The sequence below is a fragment of the Chiloscyllium plagiosum genome, unplaced genomic scaffold, assembly GCF_037043375.1.
Source record: "Chiloscyllium plagiosum isolate Xiang-an unplaced genomic scaffold, Cpla_swu_hap1 HiC_scaffold_35, whole genome shotgun sequence".
Taxonomy (NCBI): Eukaryota; Metazoa; Chordata; class Chondrichthyes; order Orectolobiformes; family Hemiscylliidae; genus Chiloscyllium; species Chiloscyllium plagiosum.
The window spans coordinates 40,985,460-41,006,653 of record NW_028270173.1 but is presented as its reverse complement, the minus strand read 5'-3'; the positions used below and the strand labels follow the sequence as shown (position 1 = coordinate 41,006,653).

Genomic DNA, 21,194 nt, shown 5'->3' with positions numbered 1-21,194 from the left:
ATTGTTTGCTAAAGTTAGTCTGTATTTTCAGATTTGTACAGACGGCAGGGTGTAGGAAGATTCGTGATTGCAATTTATGTTTTATTCACACAAAATTTTAAGCTGGTAGCTTCATCTTTTATTCACAAATAGATAATAAAGGAAAATGCAAAATATTGTATTGCTTTGTATCATATATGTCTATTATAATAATGGAAATTCTTTATCAAATGACCGTTGAACTTGTGAAATATTTCTGATTAAATAAAGAAAACGCTGTATCTGACAATCAAGTGACAGAATTAGTCAAGCCAGATCACTCATCTTTTCCATGAAACTTCTCAGCAACACACTGATGCTAACACCTACATTGAGTCATAACATGTCGTTAAAGCCCCACTTATTCGTGCTGGATTTCTAATTTTCTCCGTGAAATATCTAGCCCTGGAACGTCCTCCAAAATCTTTGAAACTCGATCTGCTCCAATATTGGTGCTTCACCATTTTAATTGAATTTGAATACTTAGCGTCCATTTGACATGAGCGACTAAAACTTTCACTGAATGAACACCAGTTATTTGAGAATAAAACAAAGTCCTGTTTGATTTTTATTCCAAACGTTAGCCAGACGGAACCAGCAGTCTTCTGTCATGTGCTTAGTTGCAGACGTACTCCTTTTAGCCTCAGTCGTGATTTGGTGGTGCCGGTGTTGGACTGGGATGGATAAAGTTGAAAATCTCATAACACCAGGTTATAGGTCAACAGATTAATTTAGAATCACTAGCATTCGAGGTGCTGCCACTTCATCAGCTGCTTTTGGAAACAGACCATAACACACTGATTTATAGCAAAAGGCTTACAGTTATAATGATATCTTAAACAAACTTAGTTTGTCTTTCATCTTTTAGAATGAGATTTGCGAGTTTCTGTTCTTTAATGTGTAAATCCCAAAACTCCTTTAAAGTTACATTCTCAAGATAGTTTTAGCTTTTCTAACAATAGGTGCCATTTCAGCTCAGACTATGCATTCATGGTGTGAGGTTAACATCTGTCTGAGTATCAATGTTGAGTCAGACTGGTTCTATTTGCAACGTGGCACTAACAGAATCTTACGTGTATTTATGTAGTTTTTGAGCAAAATAACATGCAATTCTGTAAATACAAATTCAAACCATAAACATATCTGCATGAGAGACAGAGTGCGTCCATGTGAGTTTGTGCAAGTAGGAGTAAGTGCATGTGAAAGTGTGTGTATGCTTGTTCAAGTACGTGTATGATTGTGATGGAGTATAAACATGTTAGAGGGTGCGTGTGTGGGTTTGACTGTGTGGTATGCATGTGGGAGAGGTTGTGTATGAGAGGCGGTCTGCGTGAGTGTGTGCTTATGTAGGAGTGTGTATGTGTCTCCATGTGTTTGTGTGCTTGCATGTGCGTGTGTGTGTGAGAGAGCTTTGCGTTTCACAGCTTGCAACGCATAATCGTTGAAGATGAGCACCTCACCAAGACCTTCCCCACGCCTCCACTTCTCGCCTTTAAACAACCACCAAAGCTCAAACAGATCAGTGTTGACTGCAAACTGCCCAGTCTTCAAGAAAACATTGACTACAACACCGTACAATCCCGTCACAGCAGCCGCTGTCAGATGTATCAGAGTGTCGGCATGGATACCATCATTGTACTATTACATGTAGGGGCACGTCCAATAAATGCGCGGCAGGTACACATGTGAATCTGCCAAAGTTGTCTATCTCATATGATGCAGGCAAGGATGCCCTGAGGCATGGTACATTGGCGAGACAGAACAAACTCTATAACAACCGGATGAATGGACACCACACAACAATCACTAAGTGAAAGTTTTCTCTCCCAGTTGGGAAACTCTCCAGCGGTCTGGAACATTTGACCTCGGACCTTGGGGGAACATCCTCCAAGCCAGACTTCGGGATGAGTACAAAGCGGCCAATCACATAGCCAAGTTTGGTACCGATGGAGATGGCCTCAACCGTGAACTTAGGTTAATGTCACAGTGACCCCACTGCACTATCCATTCTCTCACAGACACACACAAGCACGCATATACACACTCATACATATTCGTCCACTCTCACAGACCCTCTCTCATACACAAACTCTCTCCTGTATGTACACGTACATTCCCTGCAATGACACCCATCCACGTACACTCTCACAGGCATATACCCCATCACACACACAAATTTGACCAAGGTCACACTCACACATACACACACTATTGCACATGTGCTAACACCCACATGCTCACGCTCACTTGCACACATATACTCTGTCTCTGCTGCACATCTGTTCATGGATTGAATTTGTATTTGCAGAATTACATATTATTTTGTTCAAAAACCTGCATGTAGCCATGTAAGATTCTGTAAGTCCCACTTCAGGAATAGAACCAGTCTGACTCAACATTGTAACACAGACAGCCTTTATCATCACAGCTTCAATGAATTGCCTTAGCTGAGATGCCACATATTTTTTTAGAAAAGCTGGAACTACTTTAAGAATGTAACTTAAAATGAGTTCTGGAATTAACATATTTAAAAAAAACGAAACCAGCAAAACCCATTCCAAAAGATGAAAGCTTCTGTGTTTAAAATATCATTACAACTGCATGACATTGGGGTGGCAGGGTGGTTCAGTTGTTAGCACTGCTTCCTCACAGCACCAGGGACTCAGGTTCTATTCCAGCCTTGGGTGGCTTCCTGTGTGGAGTTTACACATTCTCCCTTTGTCTGCATGGGCTTGTTCCAGTTTCCTTCTAGGTTCGAAAAATATGCCGGGTGAATTGGCCATTCTCAATTGCCCATAGTGTTGGGTGCATTCGTCAGAGGGAAATTGATCTGGGTGAGTTAACCTTCAGAGTGTCAGTGTGAACATGTTGGGCCGAAGTCCTGTTCCTACATTGTAAGGAATCAAACTGTTTTAACCCTTTTGCTATAACTTCTGTGTTTTATGGTCCGGTTCCATAAGCACTTGATGAAGACGCAGTGCCTCATAAGCTAATACTTCCAAATAGACCTATTGAACTATAATCTGCTATTGTGTGGTTTTTAACTTTTACTGCGTTGGAACTTTAAAACAATGGCAAAGCTTCTGGGAATGTGGTAATACTGAGATTAGTATCATAGAGTTCATCGACAAATTGAATGTTGAGCAAGAGTACGCTATTGAGCAATTGAAAACTGATCCACCGTTCAATGTGGCCATGTCAGTTCAGCCAAGCCCAAAGGGTTTCTCTACGCTATAACTGTCCAGTAGCTTCGCATAGTAACAATGTTGCATATTGGAATATCTGTGCCAGCTATCACAATTTTTTTCCTCTTGGTCCCACGACCGAGCACCATTCACCAACCACAATCCCACAATTTAACTTATTGTCGCTACATCATGGTCAGTTACAAGATGGATTAGCTTTTATCCATGAAGTAGCACAAAAGATAAACTGAAACCGAGCAATTGAAGTGCTACAAAATCCTTTGCAGGTACAGACTTTGGCCTTGTGCCAGGAATTGTCGTGATTTATCTCCAACAAATCTTTCATTTCTGATTTCTGTGCACTGAGTAGACATGAACGAACTTCAATAAGTGTGGCATTGGAAAAGAACAGCAGGTCAGACAGCACGAAAAGAGAAGGAGAGTTGACATTTTGGTTTTCAGCCCTTGATCAGGAATAAATTTATAGTGAGAATATAGTGAGGATTATGTCACAAATTACGTGAAAATGTTGAAAGGACGGGGCAGAAACGAGCTCAATGGGTCGGATTGTTTGAGTAAAAGAGCGTCCATTTACAATTGAGATAGGATGAGTTTCTCCATGAAAGTGCTGCAAAGTTTTTAATCCACATGCCATGGCACTGTATAGAGGAAGCTCGATCATCTGGATGAAATGGGTCGGCACTGTTTTGTGTGCGTAATTGATTATTGAGTTAATTGATTTTCCCTGGGGCTCGGAGTTTTCTGTGAGGTCTGCTCCCCGTTCAGGAGACGAGGCAAAAGTACACTGAGCGTGAAACCCCGCCCCATCCGTTCGCACCGCCTGCCCGCCCCACCCAATATGTTCCAAACCTGCCCCACCGCCCTCTCCCAAATCCCGTCCACTCCGACCCGGTCCCTGCCTGCCCCCAACACCATCTAACCTCTTCCCGCAATCGGCCCCCAACCCCGTAGCACCAACACCACTCCCCGTCCATCCCCACCCAACGTCCGACCCCCATTTGCATCGATATTTTGCGAGTTAATTGAGAAGAACGAAAGACCCAGATAATTTCATTTCACGTTTGAAATTGTAGCAGCACTGTTCAGATCCGCACGAGTTTTAATTACTGACGATATATAGAAACAAATTGATAGATTGTACCGATTTCTTTGATCTCACCTTTAGTGAACCTACAGAGAAAGATAACAAAGGAAGAATTTGGACGGCTGCAAAATGTCGCCAAAGGGACAGAAAATGCACTGTGATTGGGAAATCATGGCAAAAGGGATATGTTGGAAAATTAGGATTTATGTATCTGGACAGGAAGAAGAGAAGGGACAGAAGATGGCACGATTTGTCGGCCCAAGGCACAAATTACTAAGATTCTAAGACTTGTCATTTAGTTCAGTGAGAAACGTAACTTACATAAATGCAATACAACAGTAAGGGGATGCATAATCATTAGCTTTAGCTCATCTCTGAATTTTCGCTGGGAAACTGCATATATAAAGGTGTTTGTGCAGCAACTCAAGGTTCTGAGAATATATCCGGATTGTTCCAGAATAGTAAATGGGTCATTGTAATTTGTTACTAAAAATTCGGCATCTGTAAACTGTACAGAAATATAGAATGAAAAAGATGCACTCCATAAAAGTACAAAATTGGCAGATATGGCCAGCAATATAATCATTGATTTTCTCCGGCTCTCCACCTCAGGGTCATCAAGATTCTGACCTTTGTTCTTTCGCCAGAGCCCCCTTCTGACAGTGTTTGCCTGCACTATGTGCCTGATAGTTACTGCATTCAATAGTAATATCAAAACAAAAGGAAGAAACGGGGTTAAAATAGTTTCCAACCACCAATACGCTATCCATACTGGTAACGTGTGGAAACTTGTTTTCACACCACAGGACCACGGTAAGTTATCAATTATTTCACGAGGTTTGAATATAAAATAGAGTGGCATGGTCTGTAAGATGCTCAAAGAAAATATCACTGCCATAACCACATTTGCACTTTTGACAGTACAATAGCTTGTTCGGAGCTTTTGACAACAAATAGCGACATATCGATCAAAGGTGAATGCGACAGTAAACCAGACAGACCAGTCAACAGAAACCAGATACAGGGCGATGTTAAGGCTGCAAATTGGGGTGTAGTTGAGGAATGAATGTGGAAAATAAGAATCCTTAATCTCATATAGTATTACAGCAAATAGAAGCAAAGATAAATCCGCAGCTGCCATGCCCACCAGGTATCGAGTGACACATTTGGAGAGGTCACAACGTCCACGCCAAAGAATCGTAATTGTTGCCACATTAGCTGAAAGGAACCAAAGAAAAAAAATGTCACTCTTACCATAGTGAGTTATTAATCAGTGAACATTTATGCTCTTTAAGGAATCAAGTGTGGTTTATTCTGGTGCTTACACTTCTGTGAGAGCTTCAAAATAATGAAATCAGATGAAATAGTTTTGTTCTCTGGAAAGACTGTTCCCATGATTTTCTACGAGTAAAAGGGCGAAAATGTTAATTTCAATCGATAATGTGTCCACAACCCAAGGATATTCAATGACTTCAGATTGCTTTGTATTGATCTGGTTAACGTTAAATGAGTTCGATCATTTCTGACTGCAGCCTATTGATATTTGTATCAATTTCCATAGTTGAACTTAGAACGTATCCGATATTCCAGAAGCTTCTCCATTTGAAAGATGCTACTAGGCAATTGAATAAACAAACCCACACTTGGCAATTATAAATACCCCACTTTCTGGTTTTGTAAAGGAAAGGCAAAACGTTGATGATATGCTTTATTAAAGACTGATGGTAAAATTTAAAAAAGAGGACGTTTTATCGACGGCATAAAAATGGCAAAGGAAACCCATTACAATATACCTGTGACTTAATGCAGAATGTTGAGATCATGTGAACCAATACGTTCCTTGTTACTCTGAAATTCTCAATAGTGTTTTTAGGATTCTCCAGATATGTAAGAGACCCGAGTGAAAACTGAAGACCTGCCTTTATGAAATCATAAAACAGACAGCCACTTCCTGTGCAACAATGGAAAAGCCCATACAGATGAAACATCTTCACGGAAATATCCAATCAGCATGGTGTAACTGAAAGATCCAGCTGGTGATATACGCAGTTCAGTAAAGAACTCATGAGGATTTTAAAAAAGCCGAAAATTGCGTGGTTTCATTTCAGCAGAGTTGAAATAAGTGGACAAAGTAGATCAAACTGATAGAGTGTTTTGTTCAGGCCCCACATGGATGACTGTCAAATACACACGCCTGAACTATATAGGTTACATCTGCAAACAGGTGTTCTGCTGCAGTGTTAGACTCCAGTTCTAAGTCAGTACATCCACATTCTAATCTCACCTGTACTGGAGGCTAGTGACAACATGATCAAAAGACTTAAATGAAGGAAAAGTATTAAGTTTAAGCTGCTTTGAAGACAGTGTTTGTTTTACAAGCTAAAAGAAGTATGTAGATTCACTTGTTTCAAAGATCAGCTATAGTGAATAGTATACATTCATTCAAGGTAAAACTGTGTAAACAAGTCGCTGACTGAAGTGGAATTTGTTGATCTCATTCCCCTGCTCATGTGCTCGAAATATGTTGCATTCCTCATAAAATGCGAAAAACAATCACAGTAGCTCCAGCAGCTTCTCTGAGGAGTGGAGTAAAATTCTAGACTGAGGTCGATTTCTTTCAGGAAATGTGACACTTGCTCTTTCTCACTTCTCCCTTAGCACATTCTTTTAGACAATCTGAGTATCTATAACAATCTAAAGTTTACATTTACTCTTCCAAAAGCGAAGGTAAATTTAATATGTCAACTTCTGTCAACAAATGAAAATAAAATACAGGTGACATTCCAACATTGGAATAGATAATATTGCCAGTTAAATCAATCGAGTTGAGATGTAAAAGTTGTTGTTGTTTGGTGAATGATAGCAATTACTTTCTGCACATCAAACACTTTAAAAACGAAGCATCTGATCGTCAGCAGGAGCTGTGATCGCATTAAATAGAATTAACAACAATTAACAACGGATTTTCAGAGACATACCCGGGATGCCGACGGTTGCAAGAATAGGGTAATAAATACGTTCTATCTGTATGATAATCGGTTGTTCCATTGCTGCACTGAAAGTAGCTGTTTTACGATTCTATGCAGGCAGGTATTCAGTGTTCGCAAGGATTTCTTATACGTCTGCAGAATCCTCAAAGGACTATTGCAGAATTCCACAATGACTGGCATTAGTTTCAACTTTTTGAACAATCGCATTGAGCATGAGTCATTTTCACTTCGACTGTCTTGAGAATATTTGCTTCATTACATCACCTTCAAATATGAGATCTTAGAAAGTTGTTGTGGTTGTATTTTTGATTTCACCTATTTTAATCCCTCTCAATGAAAAACAGCGTTAGAGGGATTTGAACCTGAAGGTTAGTTTGATATTACAGTAGGATGAAAGGTCGGCAAAACATCGAGGGTTGAAGAGCTTGCACGGTGCTGTAATGTTCAATGTTCTATGTTCTATTTTGAATAAACATTCAGATTTGTGGAGTGTCCGTGGCAATTGGTTGCTTAAAAATAAGGAGCATACTCTGGTGCCTTGAACACAAAATAAATCTGTTGAAGGACATATTTGAGATACGTGAGATTGAAGCTTCCAAAATTATGTCCAGAAGGTGGTATACAGTATGTTAAACAGTGTGAAAGCGATGAACTGACATATTGCAATATTCAAGATGTTGACACGATTAAATATAGGAACTAGTCTGTTGTGATCTCGGCTCCTCACAAAAAATATTAGATGTGAAATTTACCAAACACCTGGAAGTCTCAGCCCATTCTTGTTAACTTCCATAATTGCCAAACAAAATGGATCAGAGCATTGTGTACGCAATTGAAGTGGTGTGATCCATTGAAGTCTTGCACCGCATGATAACTTTTTGTATACAGAAAGAAAGTATGGAATTGTCATGTCATCTGGAATTAAAATGCAGTTGCTGTGTTCATTTGTTGTCTTTTTGCTGCAACCTCCTGCCAAAATACTGTTCTTTTTTGATTTACATTGCATGATTACATTTTCAAAAAGTTAATATCACTTCTAAATTCAAATTATTTATTCCATGATTCCGAGTTACTTTGCTGTCATGCCAGCAATAATGGCCACAGTGCAAGTTGCCACTGAGTCAAGCAAACCAATGCTCGCCTTTATTTTCATTTAGAAATCAATTTCCAATTCAATTACATTCTCGTGAATTTGTCATCTTAGCGTTAAGGCGAAATTCACGGGTAATATGGAATTAAATCTTATAATCTCAATCTTAAAATCATGTGGCAGGTCACGACCCTGTAATTCGTGGCAACAGAGGGATTGGAGGAGACTATTCAGCAACAGATTATGTTTAATTAATTCACTGCTGTCGAATCTGTAAATCATATGTATATATTACTTATAATCATAAAATTATTATATTAATTATTCTACTAAGTACAATATTAAAGTTTGGGCGGGGTGGGAGGTGCAATGGCCTTGTGATCTTTTCGCTAGCTCCCAATCCAGAGATCCAAGCAATTTTCTGGGGGACTACTTTAAAGTCCTGGCATGGCAGATATTGGATTTTGAATTCGATGGATATCTAGAATTAAAGCTAACGATGACCAAGAATCCGTTGTCGATTTTTAGAAACACTCATTTGGTTCACAAATGTCCTTTAGGAAGAAAACTGTCATCCTGACCTGGTCTGGCATACATGTTATTTAGGTCTACAGGAATGTGGTGACTCTAAAATTTCCTTTGGGCAATTAGTAATTGGAGACGGTCTTGCTAGTGCCAGTGAATTATGTGAATGAAAAAAAAAACTGTAAATTTCGTTTGCAGTAATTTATAATTTTGCTACATATTTAAAGAACACAATATGCAGTGATGGCGGAAAAAATCGTTCACTGACCATCACTGGGCCTAGCGAATAGCAACTTGTTCCAAATGAGGTATTAAGATAGCTTAGGACATGCTACTTAGAGCAGAGTGTACCTATTTTGCTGAAGTGTGTGTCGAGTCGAGTTTGGTGCATTGACACTGTCAGTGAGGTCGAGCGAGTTTTCTGCCATGTGTGAACAAACTCTCGGTTTATCTGCAACTTGAGCCCTGAAAGGAGCAACGTGCCACGCTGTGTTTCCTAAACAACTGGCGACTCACTGAAGATCGCAGAAGTGAACGAAATCCTTGGTGGTGTCACTATTTTTAATAGGCTGATGTGCAGCTGGACAAGCAGGATTTCCCGATGCAGGGCTTTTCGCCTGAAGCGTCAATTTTCCTGCTCCTCGGATGCTGCCTGACCTACTTCGCTCTTCCAGAACCACACTATCGACTCTAATCTCAAGCATCTGCAATCCTCACTTTAACCTCGACAAGCACGGTCAATCTGCAGTGACAGACAGAGGGTTTTTTTTCCTATCTTACGTTAAGAACTTGGAGATCCAGCTGAAACTGAATGGTGGACAGTTAGATTTTCTCAAGAGGAGCTGTGGAAGAAGTGCCATCGTGCTATGCCATTCTGTTCCGAGCTTGTTCGCCATGTAGGATTTGTCTCAGCGCTTTGAAAAAAATGCCCAGACCTATTGGAAAAGGTTCAACGTCAGTTTGCGCTCTGCCAAAATGACATTACGTCTCTCTGTTAACTGACACTCCATCTGTGCCTCATATTGCACCAGTTCCTCACCAAGTCTTGTGTTTTGCTACTATCGCTAATCTATATCGCATATTCCCCCCACAAACTACCTAATCCAAACTTGAAATATTACTCATTCGGCACGTTTTCTGCTCTGCCTACTTGTTCACTTGTTAAGCCTCTGCTCCGGAACAACTTCAACAGCGAAACCACTTGATCTAATCTTCCATAAAGATGTTTGATTTTTATTCCATGTCCATAATCCCGATATTAGGACAATCAGTGTCAAAATGGATTGTGTGCTGCCTGTCATTCGGATGCTGATTCTGACTGCCCAAAACAGGAGTTCCACTTCACTTGATGCAGCAGAAAACCCGAAGCAAGTGTTGTTTCCTCATCACTGGACAAAGGCCTGCTGGCAAGCATGACAAGCTCCAATATTTTATGGTTATGCTAACGTCAATAAAGTCAGCAATAAGTGAGCCAGGTATCGCTGGCTGAGTGAGGAAAATGAAAACAGCCAAACAAGTTTAATCAGTGATTTTATGACGATTCAAAAAGACTTAGAATCGGTGAATGCTATGACATCAAGATGTAGCCTGGTTCAGACCATTACTTCATTGGCTGCCCTGAGTGCAAAGTGCCATTGCTGAAGGACTACAATTGTGGATGTGGATGCAGCCCGAGCTGAAGCATTGAAGATTAATACCATTTTACAAATGTATTCCACATGTACCCTGAGGTGTCTTAGTGATTGGCACATGCTGGAAATCATTGTCCAAGAAGGGGTGGTGTATGTGATCAGTGCCCTTGAAGGTTTCTGGAGATATTTGTGCCTGGTGAATTCCGCTTGAATGCCACTTGAACGAATATCATTTGGAGCAAGTGGTGATTAGGATCCATCAGCAACCTTCTCTGGCTTCCAACTGGAATTTTCCGGATAGGTAGTTTACATGTTGAGTTTGGTAAAGCATGCAATCTGAATGATAAACACGCATTCAACTAAAATAAGTGCTTCACTTTGGAAATCATTGATCGGTTTCAAATGTTTAGTCTTTAGCTTGTGCAAATTGGGGAAATTGCCATGAGATTATATCGTGCACAATTCTATAACTCAGCTCGCCATAGCCTACGTCGCTGAGAATTTAGTGTGGTTCTGCATGTTACATGTTCATAATAAGAGAGAGAGAGAGAGATTGAATCATTGAAATTTTCTGGCCACATACAAATGATGCAGATTTTTGGGGAAACTTAAATAATTTAATTTATTCTCTACCATATAACAGAGCGTCAGGGTATTATGATGATGAAACACTATGGTTAAAAATAAATGTTGTGCATTGAAAGAGCAACAATGTTGCCAATTTTAGTAAGAAACAGTCTGCGTTTTATTTTGCTGTACCCTGGAGACTATTTAGCAGAAATTTTCAGATTTGACAGTTGAAGCACTAGACAGCGAGGTTTCGACTAGACTCTCAAGTTACTGGGACTGGTAATTATTTTGCTTATTTGTTCACTTCAGAGAGTCCTAATCACTTTCTTTAGGTAATTTCTAAATTTTGTCTGTGTCACTGCGTAAATGCCTCCGTTAGTGTAACAACAGAAAAGCTGAACAATTTTATTCGAATTTGCTGCAATGGTCGTAGTCACTGTCGTCAAATTTGTTCACAGAATTTGACAGATATCTTCCAATAAATTAAAACCACAAGATTACGTTCTGAGCCGCATTTCAATAGCTCTCCTATGGCTCAATTCCTCTGCATCTTTCGTATTTTTCTGACTGTAGTTGACAATAACATATGACTGATGGCAGACGTAAGCCATCTGAGCGGGCTCACTGTCGCACGTAAGGTTTAAAAAAGAAAACCAGTGCATTATGTATTACTTTTATTGATTTATTTACACAAGAAGATGCAATGTTATGCAAAATAAAGAGCCCATAAATTGTTGCTATGATCACGATTTTTTTCCTGTGGATTATTTGATTCTTGGATTTTGGAGTCACATGAAAATAGATATTCAAAGCTGAACGCGATTGTAGAAATAGTCAGAGTAAATAATTATATTAGACGTGAGGACATAATTAAAGGAACACAGAAAAGTGTAAATCAAAATGTAATTTCGGACAATGTTCTTTTATTCAAAAAATAATTATTTCAGATAATTGAAAGAGTAGATCTGCTGCTGCCAATGGCCGGAGTATAACTCTCGAAACATTTAGAAAGACGACTAATCTGACAACGAAGGAAAACAATTGACAGCTTATCCACCCAATAACGATAAAATAAGGAAAAGTCATAATTTTCTGTATAAGATGGTCAATTAGTCGAAGAAAACAGTCATGAATCACATCAAAATATTTTGACGTAAGAGTTACGATGTTTGTGAGATATGCTAATTTATATCAACTAGCGTAATGAAAACAAATGCCCACGTCATAGGACCATGTGCAGAATCATTTTTTTGCGATAATTCATGGGATGAGAACATTACTGGATAGGTCAGCATATAATGTCTATCCGTAATTTCCCAGTGCGTAGTTAAGAGTCAACCACATTTCAGTGGATCTAGAGTCACCTGTAAGCCAAAAATAAATTGAATTCAAACTCCACGATCTTTCATTAGACTATCGGATTACCAGGCTCTGGGCCATATGGGGTAAAGCAAGTTGAGTGGTAGAAATGGTGGAGCGTTTTTCGATGAAGATCACCTACCCACATTATGTGCATATTTTGGAAGCGGTTGTTTAGAGTTTCCAATTGATGCTCATTTTTCCTCGTTAAACGCTCTTTATTCGCAGTTCACCTCACCACTAGCTGTGACCTTATGAAACTCACTGTGCAAACTATTGGTTAGAAAGGCTCTTGTGGAATGATGGGAATGTCTCTAACTTGAGCCAAAACGGTCTGGATCATTTACCACAAGCATCAGAGGTGCGTCAAAGCACATATGTGCAGATTGATTAAAAATATCCAGACCAGCTGTCGTTAAAATACCACGTGGAAACCAGAATATGTTTTTGGCGTGTTCAAATCGCCACTTGCTGAGGAAGACCGCAACATTGGCACCAATATTGTGACATGCTACTTGTCCATCAACCACATGTAATTTTCATACATGAACATTGGCATGTTCATATGAACTAACCTTTTTGAACACTTATGAATTACAGGGCACTTCTGGAATTCAGCCACTGAAGAATGTGCACAATCAACTATCAGTGCAAACGGCCAGCAAGGAAACTTTGTGCACAAGGAAATGTATCCAGCTTAATAATGGGGCTAGACTGCATCCCTGAACGTTTTGTTCACCCTAATATCGCTCACTCGCTTTGAGCCTGACAAGATAATCAAAGAATTCATGCCTTGTGTTTCGTTGTTTCCAATTTAAAAATTGTATTTGTATCTGTTGAAAATTCGACATGTGTATTTCAATCACATTTCAATAATAATCTTAGTGAATGTACAGAAAGTTTGTGACGCTGAGGTACATAAGAATCACTTTCAATTATCTGTTGAAAAGTTCCAATGCATTGTTTTGAAAGCTTGAAGATTGTCGTCGTTTCAGCATTACAGGAGTTGGGCATAGGGAAAATCTCGAAGTCGCATGACATTTGACTCTGTGGGAATTAATTAAGAGATCGATATGCCCAAGAAATGATAACCCAGGGGCCAAAGCAATTTGAAAATATTCCTAACTTTAAAATACTGTTGGAGGGCTGGAAAAGGTCTTACGGTCTTATTGTAATAGTTACCCAATTATGTTTGCAGAAACATGTTGCCTGGTGCCTCAATAAGTTTTAAACAGATATGTCTACATATCACTGATCACCTCACAATTGTCTTTACATTTACTCCTTATTTAATCATTGCAATGGACAAGGCATAGAATAGCTGGTGACTGAAGAGACAACTCTTCAACGATAGTGAGCATATTTTCTAATTGAACTGTACAGACGTGTACACGTTTCTGGAGCAGGTATAACTTAAATCTGAATCAATTGACTCAGCATTAGGGACAAAACTACACTACGACAAAGCTCCTTCCAATTGATGTTAATTGGATCAAGGGATTTCTTTTCCTTGAAAATTCAACATGTCCTACAGAGAAAAATCGCACAGACAATGGAAAAAAGGTCTTTTATTGATGTGTTTGCTGTTTCTTTGTGATTATATCTACAGATTATCTGTTTAACCTTCAAGAGTATATTTGTAACTGTCGACAGTATGTGTTAAATGATATGTAAATTACCACCTCAATGTAGCACAAGTCAGTGGCAGCTGCATTTCTCATAAGGCATCACTATCACAATGAGTTTACTGCGTCTTTACAGAAATTATCAACATCAATATAACATTTGTTACCTATATTTCTGATTTAAATTATTTGAACGTATACTAATGGGAACAGGGATTACACTGACAATGAAACGCTAAAACTTGTACATGGATTGGAAACAGTGTATCATCTGGGAGTAATCCATTTAGACTTTAAATTAACAACAACATTAAACAACCTCATAGGTAAAACAAAGAAAATCATGCAAATCACCACATTTAATTCCAACGCACATGAACAATCAAAAAGTATATATTTCTGTGCCAATCCATGTTAACAAAATGTTTCTGTTTAGATTTGGTGGGAATGGATTGGGGGAAAGAAGCACATTTTACTTGCATCCAACAAACAACATGTGTGAAAGCAAGAGAGTAGCCAATTTTAAAGCATTTATCGACTTGTCTTGTCAATACCTCACAGCAAAAGAAACCTGGTACCAGTGTATAATGAGATGTAATTTGATAAGATTATGATCTTTATTATCTGGTTTCTGTGAAATTATTTGTCTAACTTATGTGAAAAAGGCATTGCAGCCACAGGACATTTAATCATACTCTTTAACTCTTCTTTGAATTTACGCTGGGAAACAGCATAAATAAACGTATTTGTACAGCAGCTCAAAGTTCTCAATATATATCCAGATTGTTCAAGAAGAGTAAATGGGTCGTTGTAATCTGCTACTAACAATTGCGCACCTGTAAATTGCACAGATACATAAGATACTAATGTTATAATCCATAAAATTATGAAGTTGCCAGATATAGCAAGCAATATAATCATTGACTTTCTGCGGGTCTCCATTTCTGGATCTTTGCAATTCTGATCACCAGATTTTCCTCGGAGTGCACGTCGGATTCTGTTAGCCTGTTGACTATGTTTGATGGTCATTGCATTAAACAATATTATCAGAACAAATGGGACAAATGGAGTTAAAATCGTGTCCAGCCACCAAAATGCCTGCCAGATGGGTAATGTATAGAAGCTCGCTTTGATGGAGCAGGACCATGGTACATTATCAATTATTTCTCGGGGTTCAACTGCAAAATAGCCCGGAACAGACTGTAAACTGCTCAGAGAGCAAACCACTGCAATAACCACAGTTGCTGTTTTAACGGTACAGTAGGTTGTTCGCAGCTTTTGGCAAGAAATGGCCACAAATCGATCGAAGGTGAAGGCGACTGTTAACCAGACAGAACAATCAACTGAAGCCATAATCAGGAATATGTTCACGCAGCAAATCGGTGTGTAGTTGAAGAATGAATACGGAAAATATGAATCCTTAATCTCGTACAATATTACGTCGAATACCATTACAGATAAATCTGCGACTGCCATGGCAACTAGGTATTGGGTGATGCATTTGGAGAGGTTGCAACGTCCACGGGAAAGAATCACAATTGTTACAATGTTAGCTGCAAACAAGCATAAAGCTAGTTTGTAATTCTGACAAAAAAAACAAGAAAATCAGTCGACACTGACTTTCATTGCAAAAATATATGCAGTTCGCATTGGACTTGATGAATTTAAGATATCCATTAGAAGAATGATACTGGTCGAATATTGACTTCATTCAACATCAATCCCATAATGAAAATATTTCAACTATACAGTAACAACGCTGAAATATGAAACGAGACCTTCGCTTGATAGTGTTCATATTGATTTGGAAGGGAAGGCAATGACTTAGCGATATTATCGTAAGACTCTTATTCCAGAGACACAAGTAATGGTCTGGGAATCGGGCTCGATTCCCACCACGGCAGGTGATGTAATCTCAACTCAGTAAAATCTGGAATTTAGAGTCTAATGATGACCCTGAGTCAATTGTTGGAAAAACCCAACTGGTTCACTAAAGCCCTTTAGGGAAGGAAACTGCCATCCTTACCTGATCTGGCCTGCATGTGACTCTTAACACTCTCTGATCAATTAGCAGCTGGCAACAAATGCCGTCCAGTTCTGCCCTATTCCCATGAATGAATAAAAAATCAACACACTTAGAAGTTCAACGTTTATCTGTACTCTCTGGTAGAATGACTGATGAGTTAAGCATAACTTGTGGTCCAATGTTTGTGCAGCCAGCATTATAGGATGATGTGATTCCACTGCAGGGGACGCAACGGAGACTTACTCAGATATTTTCTGGGCTGGAAAATTTTAACTACAAAGAGAGAATGATTAGGAGGAATCAATGATTAGAGCAAAATAAAAGAAATGGCGCAGGAGGTTCAGAAGGATCTTCAGAAGTTTTTGTTACCCGAGATTAATACCCAGTGGAAGTTGAGATTAACACCAATTGCCGATGTACTTTGTAAACCTGCAAAGACAGTACGACTTTCATGGAATCAGAGACTGTGTGCGTTTGATATCTTTCTAGAAACTCTGCACTCACTCAAGGCACTGGTCTGTCGCTAATTTCCCTTTTTTGATAACAAATTTATAACATCCTTTAAATATTGTTGACTTGGGTTTCTTAAACTTATGCTTTTAACTGAATTCACAACTTCATGGAGTTGGATTTTACATGAGATATTTGATAAGCTGCGACAAGAAACATTGTTGTGATTAATAAAAGTCTGCATCACAGGTGTGACACAGTCACATTGATAGACGATTGGGTAGATGCCCATAAGCAGAGTTAATGCATAAATTGGGCTTTATCTAATTGGTTGTCTGTGACAAGTGATGTCCTGCAGAGATCTCTGCTCGGATCTCAATTTCTTACCAAGCACATCAAGGACCTAAAGAAGGGAAGATAAGATTTCCTCGCTTAGATTTCATTACTTACAGACAGGAATAAGGATATACCTGTCGTCTCTTCGATAGACCTATGCATTTGAGCTCTCCTCTTCAAATGGCCGCGGAAGAGCTCAGGGAATGTAACTTACAGATGGTAAGTAAAGAGATCAACGTTTTTCAGGTGTGCATAGGACTGTGGAATTCGAACCTGAATGTCAAGTTCATTCGGAAATTTAGTAGACTCAAGGGATAGAATGGTCGACTTCTCATTTTGGTTATATCTGATATTCCCCACTGATACATTAAGGCGAATCATGATTCATTTCAATCGCAAGTTGCGAGGCTAATATCACTCCTGAGATCGAAGTTTTTTTAACAGGATTTGTACACTACGCTGAAAGGAACCAGGCCACTCACGTTTTTTTTTTTCGAGATCGTTCTTTTGTTCTGAAAGAATGGGTTTCTGTCCCTTGTTTCATTGAACAGCTTGTAAAATCCCATATCTACAAATATTGCGAGGAAACTGAAACAAATCATCCTCAGAGCTTTATAAATCTGATTTAAATCGATGTATAAATACATTCAGATAACATTCCACCACGCAGAGAAATACAACCTTTAATTGTCATGATTTCCTTCCATTTTAGTGAAAGTCATAGAGAAGTGCAAGTAGGTAAGGCGGTCGACTTTATAAACCATTTTATGACATACTTATTTTGCGCATGATTTGGACATGCCAGTGTCAGAGTAGGGTGTCTGAAGTTAAAAGTCGCACAACACCAAGTGATAATCCAACATATTTGTTTGGATGCACTAGCTTTAGAAGCGCTGAACCTTCACCCAGTGGAGCAGCGCTCAGGAAGTTAGTGCTTCCAAATACATTTGCTGGGCTATAACAAATTATTATGCACAGTTTCCTAAACAAAAGACACAAGTTTGATATACATTTTAACTTTTGTATTGCAATTCTTTTTTTAAATCACAAAACTTATCCTTTTTTCAATGATAAGTCAGCCTGAAGGTAGCCATATTCACATAACATATTAAGTAACAATCATAACTTATCATTCACTTGCACTGGATCACGAGCTCCATTTTCCTCCCTATTGATATTGGCAGTTCCTATGCTATGAATTACCATCTGTTAACATGGTTCAAAAATTAATATTCGATGAAAAATAATCAGAAATTCTTCTTATAAGAACATGACAGAAAATATCAAGACAGAATGCGAATGAAGAATTTTGTTGATAATTACAAAATTAATACTCTATACAATAAACAGCACAAATAACAAATTTAAAAGGCTCTTTCTCCGCAATTAAATGCTTATTTTGTCACGAAATTAACGTACAAGAAATATAAATGACTGGTCGTTTCGACCCTATCTTCCCTTTCTGCAGAAATATTGCTTCAACACCAAAGCATTTGGTGTTGAAAGCCAGCTGAAATGGTCCAGCATAAAATGGTGCTGCGGAACTCAGCATAGTAGTCACTTTTTTAAGTCATCAAAGACACTGTTTCTCAAATCATTGAATCATTGTGAGTCGATCTTTGCTCCAACATTTAGTTTCTGATTGTTTATATATTCAACCATATGACACATATGAGAATTGCTGCCTGAGGTTTTTTTTTTTTGCTCATCCGTGTATGCCCTTGAAATTAGCCTATTTGAACCGATGACATTCATTTAGTTTGGGTACGTAAAATGGTGTGAGGGAGTGTGTTCCAGGACATTGATCCAGCGAGTTTGAAGCATTTCCAAGGCAGGATGATGAGTCAACTGGTGGCACGCTATTTTAGACCAGGTCAGGCATGCTCAGCAATTACTCTTACAAACTAAAAGCATTAAGAAACGTAAAAATTTGATAGTTGAACAAATTGAGCACGGACAAATCTCGTGACTCAGATGTAAGGTGCTCATTCACGTATTAGTAGTGAAATGTATATAAAAACGATATTAACAGAAGTCTTTTCCTAATGTAGAATTAAATGTCATAAGAATGAAATAAAAGAAAATCATCTTTTTGAGTTCATTGGTCGAAGCTGTATTGGAAGAATAATCACATGAGGACTGTGACATTTTTCCCCTTTTTTTACGATTAAACATAATTATTCATCCAGTTCAATTTTTTTTCTGGAATTGTGAACAATGTTTTTAATTTTAATCATCACCCTTACTGTTATGCAGACGTAGATATACTTAAGAGACTTAAAAGCAGCAGAACTATGGACACAGCAACAAGTGTTCACAGTATGTGACAATGTAACACTTGGTCGAACAACTCGATTAGCTCGTTGCCTGGAGACAAAAAAATAAATGCAAATTCGAACAATCAGTTTAAATTATACCCCTAAAAATACCAAACTTAAATCTAGTTTGAATTTATTGTATTGACAATCTTAAAATCAACAAAATAATCAGATGCTTTGAGATGAATAGACCAGGGAAAACTGAACACTTGGGAGAAGAACTGACAAGCCCCAGCGTGTAAAAGACTGCCTGAAAAAATAGCTGCCTGAAAAGTACCTTTTTTGCTCAGTAATCGGTGAAAATGAAATTCCTAAGAATAAGAAAAGAAGACACAGGTAAATCCAAATAGAAGAACCGAAAACAGCCTTGTTTTTAGATTAGAAGTGTTGTGTTGTAAATCTTAACTGTGAGTTTTATCGGACTAGTATTATAGAAGCGAGGTTAGAGTAAGGACTTGCACACATTTGTCAGGTAATTATTCTTTGTTGTACTTTAATAAATAAAGTTGTTAATTTTTACTTTAAATGGTTCTTGGCCACTCGAACATTTACCGATTACTGCACTGGATAAATATTTTCTGTTTTGCTTTTTTACAATTCAGCAGGACGATTATCCCATGTCATAATACTTGCGATGAACACACCGTATTTTTACTGGCCATCAGAGTTTTTCAAACATTTTGCAGTTTAAACTCGCAGAAGCCACTATTTCGTTAATGTATATATCTCCTTCTAAATGCACTTAAATGTGAATTCTTCCAAATTCATGAATAAGTTGTCTTGCAATTCAAATGATTCAATTTGCAGTATGATAGCTAAATGGAGACTTGACATTGGTTCATTGATGATGATAACTAATATCATGACATCAAAATTAAACAGAACATTTTGCCACAGAAGAGTTTGTTATTCACTTAAAAAGTAATCGTAACAATATTATCATTTCAATAATTTTCGCCACTTACCTGGAACCCCAACTATTGCAAGAACAGGGTAACAAATGTTTTCTATCTGTATGATTGCTGGATTTCCCATTTTCAGAAGGAATATTTTTCTCTGTCTTCGGTCTACGCAGATCTCTTGCTGTCAATTTGTCGCCTCTTTTATGCTTAGGAGAAATCTCAAGCGGCAACACAAACATTGCAAAGCAATTACAATTAGTTTGATTGTCCTGAACAAACATGTGGAAAGAAACGTGTTTACTCCTGCATCTTCAGCAATTATATTTTACAGAAATATACTCATTCTAAAAATGATGAAGTTGAGAACATTAAAGTCATCATATTTGGAAGCAAAATATTTTAACATCTGCACTCCAAAAGTAGTAGTGCAAACGTTTGAATCTGACCAGATTAAATACAAGGTTTGTGAAGGGTGAAAGTCAAAGTAAATCGACAGATTGGAGATGGATTAATGGCAATTTACTTTAAACATTTTTCTGCCTTTATTATTACATGGTAACACTATATAAGATATGTTTTCCAATCAATTACACGATTACTGTGGCTGTCAGTTTTTATTGTTTTGTTGAGACAGAGGGCTGTGTTGCCACGAGTTCTCAACTCGTTGCAGAGACCCCATGATTATAAAATCATGGCAGGATTCGAAACAAAATACAATACAAAACAAATCTTGCATGGTGGTATAAGTGGAAAATATTCGAGTTTGTCAACAGCTGTGAAACCTGATGAAGAATGCTGCTGTCGGGAGAACAGGCGACTAAACACTTTAATAAGAACGTTAAGGGAACATCTCTGGGAAACGCACCGAATCGCCCCACGACCCGGGGGTCGATTACTTTAACTCTTGCTTTTTCTCCGTCAAGAACATGCAGTCCTGCGCCTTTTCTGCTGACAAATCTACGCTACCCACGTCTGGAGGAAGAATGGTTCATCTTCTGCTTTGGAACCCTCCGCCAACATAGCATCAATGTCGACTTCACCAATTTCCTCCACTCCCCTCTCTG

General features: G+C 38.5%; 2 protein-coding genes across 2 annotated transcripts; both read right to left on the bottom strand.

The window, feature by feature from the left end:
* Positions 1–4,603: 4,603 nt before the first annotated feature.
* On the bottom strand, positions 4,604–7,356 carry LOC148140698 (putative G protein-coupled receptor 139). Its single transcript, XM_087979087.1, has 2 exons — positions 7,287–7,356; positions 4,604–5,526 (listed from the first exon to the last, which is right to left on the bottom strand). The coding sequence occupies exons 1-2, from the start codon at positions 7,354–7,356 to the stop codon at positions 4,604–4,606; spliced, it is 993 nt and encodes a 330-aa protein (XP_087835213.1).
* Positions 7,357–10,702: 3,346 nt separating this feature from the next.
* Positions 10,703–20,263, bottom strand: LOC122544811 (putative G protein-coupled receptor 139). Its single transcript, XM_087979009.1, has 4 exons — positions 20,194–20,263; positions 14,751–15,651; positions 11,616–11,738; positions 10,703–10,880 (listed from the first exon to the last, which is right to left on the bottom strand). The coding sequence occupies exons 1-4, from the start codon at positions 20,261–20,263 to the stop codon at positions 10,703–10,705; spliced, it is 1,272 nt and encodes a 423-aa protein (XP_087835135.1).
* Positions 20,264–21,194: the final 931 nt, after the last annotated feature.